We start from the raw sequence: 2,589 nt of genomic DNA, 5'->3' as shown, positions 1-2,589 counted from the left end.
TGGTCACGATTCGCTTCCATACACAACAGTTAAGATGGAGCAAAGTCAATGACATGCAGTTTATTAATCTAAACTTAAGTTTGCGGCCTGCAAATCAATCACACTAACAGCCTTGACAAAAGGATCCAAATGTTCATATTACATTTAAATATGGGTTTAATTCCTTCTCTTCATTCCATCTTTTTGACCCACTTCTAAGCTGTGAGTGTGTGCCATGCTTTAAATAGTTCTTTATGGCAGAGTGCTTCTTAGCAGAAAGATAGGGGGGGTCATGTACCACAAAATACAGTACCAGTTGGGAGAAAAATCAAGGATTTATGACAGCTGGACAAAAGTTTTGGCAAAGCAATATCCCAGAGTAACATGATCTAAAATTGTCTGCAATACTGCCAATGGACTATGTGGGATATGTTAAAATAACAGTCTAAAATGCATTTATCTGTATTTGATTTTACTTATTTTACTTGTATTTATACTATAGTATAATGTATTTTGTTAAGTTTGTGAATCTCTGGAAAACAGCTTTAATAAGACTTACATTAAGCAAGAAATTAGAGAATCTGCGCAGTCTGCATTAAATATCGTTTTAATGTTTTTAATCATAATTTTAATGTGTTTAGGTGCTTGGGGCAATAAAAAAAAAAACATAAAAAAAAACGTTCATTGTATCATCACTTAAATTGTGCAATTAACCATTGACTAAAGGTTAATAGTTTCCAGCAGGGTTGCCACAAATACAGCGGCAAGGTGACCCAGAGCCTTACATTCAATCTCTTAGGGTTCTCTTATATCCAGTTTCCACTGGCTCAGAGTAACACACTTTAGCCACAGTGAGGCATGCTCTTATGAATTTCTGCGAAGCCCTCACAAAAGGACTGTGATATTATTGTTGCGGTCCCTGCCCTAAAACCTAGCTATGCCAATATCATAGTAAACTGACTGTCTGCCATTTTAAAAATACATGATTCCACAGCACAGGTGTTTTTTCCCTTCTTTACCAATATCATATATCTCCTTTCAATTTTGTACTGATTCGTTTTCAACAATATTACAATTTATCACCCTCAACCATTTACAGAACACAAGTTCTACATCAATGACAAATATAATGGACATGATCTGTAAATATGACAATAAGGGATTTAACCTCACCATCCGGAGCAGGAACAACTATGTGTGTGTGTGTGTGTATGTGTGTGAGTTTGTGTGTGTCGAGGTTATGTGGCATGCAAACTTTGCTTAGAATTACACAATCAATCAACAAAGCTACTTAAAAAATGTAAAAGAAATGATGCTTACTTTTTATCTTACCAGTTTGGCTGTGGCCAAATTTAGTCATATCCATGCTCCCACATTCCTGTACCCGTGAAGCCTTCATATCAAAGGAGCCTACATCAAGATATATGCTCAGAGTCAATCGTAGTTTGCACTTCCTTCCATAATGCATGTTTATAAGAGACTATATATGTAAAATCAAATAGGGACTCTAAATTCTAAGAGTTGGACATTTTCAAATCCTACACTTTGCTGCTTTAAGCAGTAACTAAATAGGCTCACCCATTGGTGTGTGAAGAGCAACATGCTCCTGGTATGGATTGAAGTATTTGTACTGCTTCCCACAGAACTCGCAAACATAGCTCCCAGTTTCTGCAGATGAGAAAACACACAATCAAACCTTTGCTCTCATCTAAATCCACATCACTGTTTGTATCATATCAATTAAGATCCAGTTTGTTGGATTAGTTGTTTTCAAATCAAATAAAAAGGAACAGAATCATTTTGGTAATCATGTCTTATTTCACAAGGGAGAAGCAGAAAACAAGAGATCCTAATAGAGTGGAGAAGAGGAAGGAGTTGGTGATTCTGATCAAATTTTTCCCGTCTGAATATTCCCATTTGAAAGATTACGTTTAGCAAGACCTCAATATTAGAGAACACAAAAACACAGGGGGTCGCCCTGCAAAGTGTGTGCAGGTTCACGCTATCCCCCCAATCAGTAGGAGTCATTAGTGCAGTGACAAGTGCAGGCTTCCCACCTGCGAACACTGCCAATTGTGTTTGAAGGGACACCCGCTGCCGTCGGTTGAACCCGCGGTCTCTGCGGAGGTGGGCGAGTGCTTTTTCCCCTGCGAAGGAGGACTTTTGGACTCATGTTCTGAAACCTTTCCAGTGTGGAGTTAGCTCATATGCTTAGTGTTATTTTCCTAACATGGATCACCAACATGACTTAAGGTCGTTGACTGAAAAAACTGTGTCCAATGCACTGAACTGGACACAGGCGGATTTCAAGATGTCAAACTGTATGGCATATTAAGAGCAATCAAACTAATGATGGATGCATCTAAAATCTATTTTGAATTTTAATGCCAAGTAGGAAAACATTTCTTGGCTCAGATTTCTGATTTTCTCTTCCAAATAGCCATTGTAATATAACATGAAACAAATGAAATCAAATTATTTTGAAGAAATGGGTTACAGTGACAAATTATCCAATTTAATCTATTTCTTCTGGAGGGTATAATTTGCTGCTACAGTATGTATTCATAGATGCCACCTACGTCACTATCAAATAGAACGCCGCCATATTGA

The 2,589-nt window shown here is 37.5% G+C and overlaps 1 protein-coding gene across 1 annotated transcript in view; it reads right to left on the bottom strand.

Moving 5' to 3' along the window:
* Positions 1–1,311: 1,311 nt before the first annotated feature.
* Positions 1,312–2,589, bottom strand: part of LOC118332210 (zinc finger protein 618-like) — a gene marked incomplete at its 3' end in the record, with an annotated part of 20,325 nt that continues 19,047 nt past the window's right edge. Inside the window, 2 exon segments of the mRNA XM_035667383.1 lie at positions 1,312–1,389; positions 1,558–1,647. Coding sequence (XP_035523276.1) covers positions 1,312–1,389; positions 1,558–1,647 — 168 coding nt within the window.

Source organism: Morone saxatilis, unplaced genomic scaffold (assembly GCF_004916995.1).
Source record: "Morone saxatilis isolate NCDOM2014 unplaced genomic scaffold, NCSU_SB_2.0 Contig21, whole genome shotgun sequence".
Taxonomy (NCBI): Eukaryota; Metazoa; Chordata; class Actinopteri; family Moronidae; genus Morone; species Morone saxatilis.
Note: the sequence above shows the minus strand (reverse complement) of the source record. Positions and strands in the feature narration are given on the sequence as shown.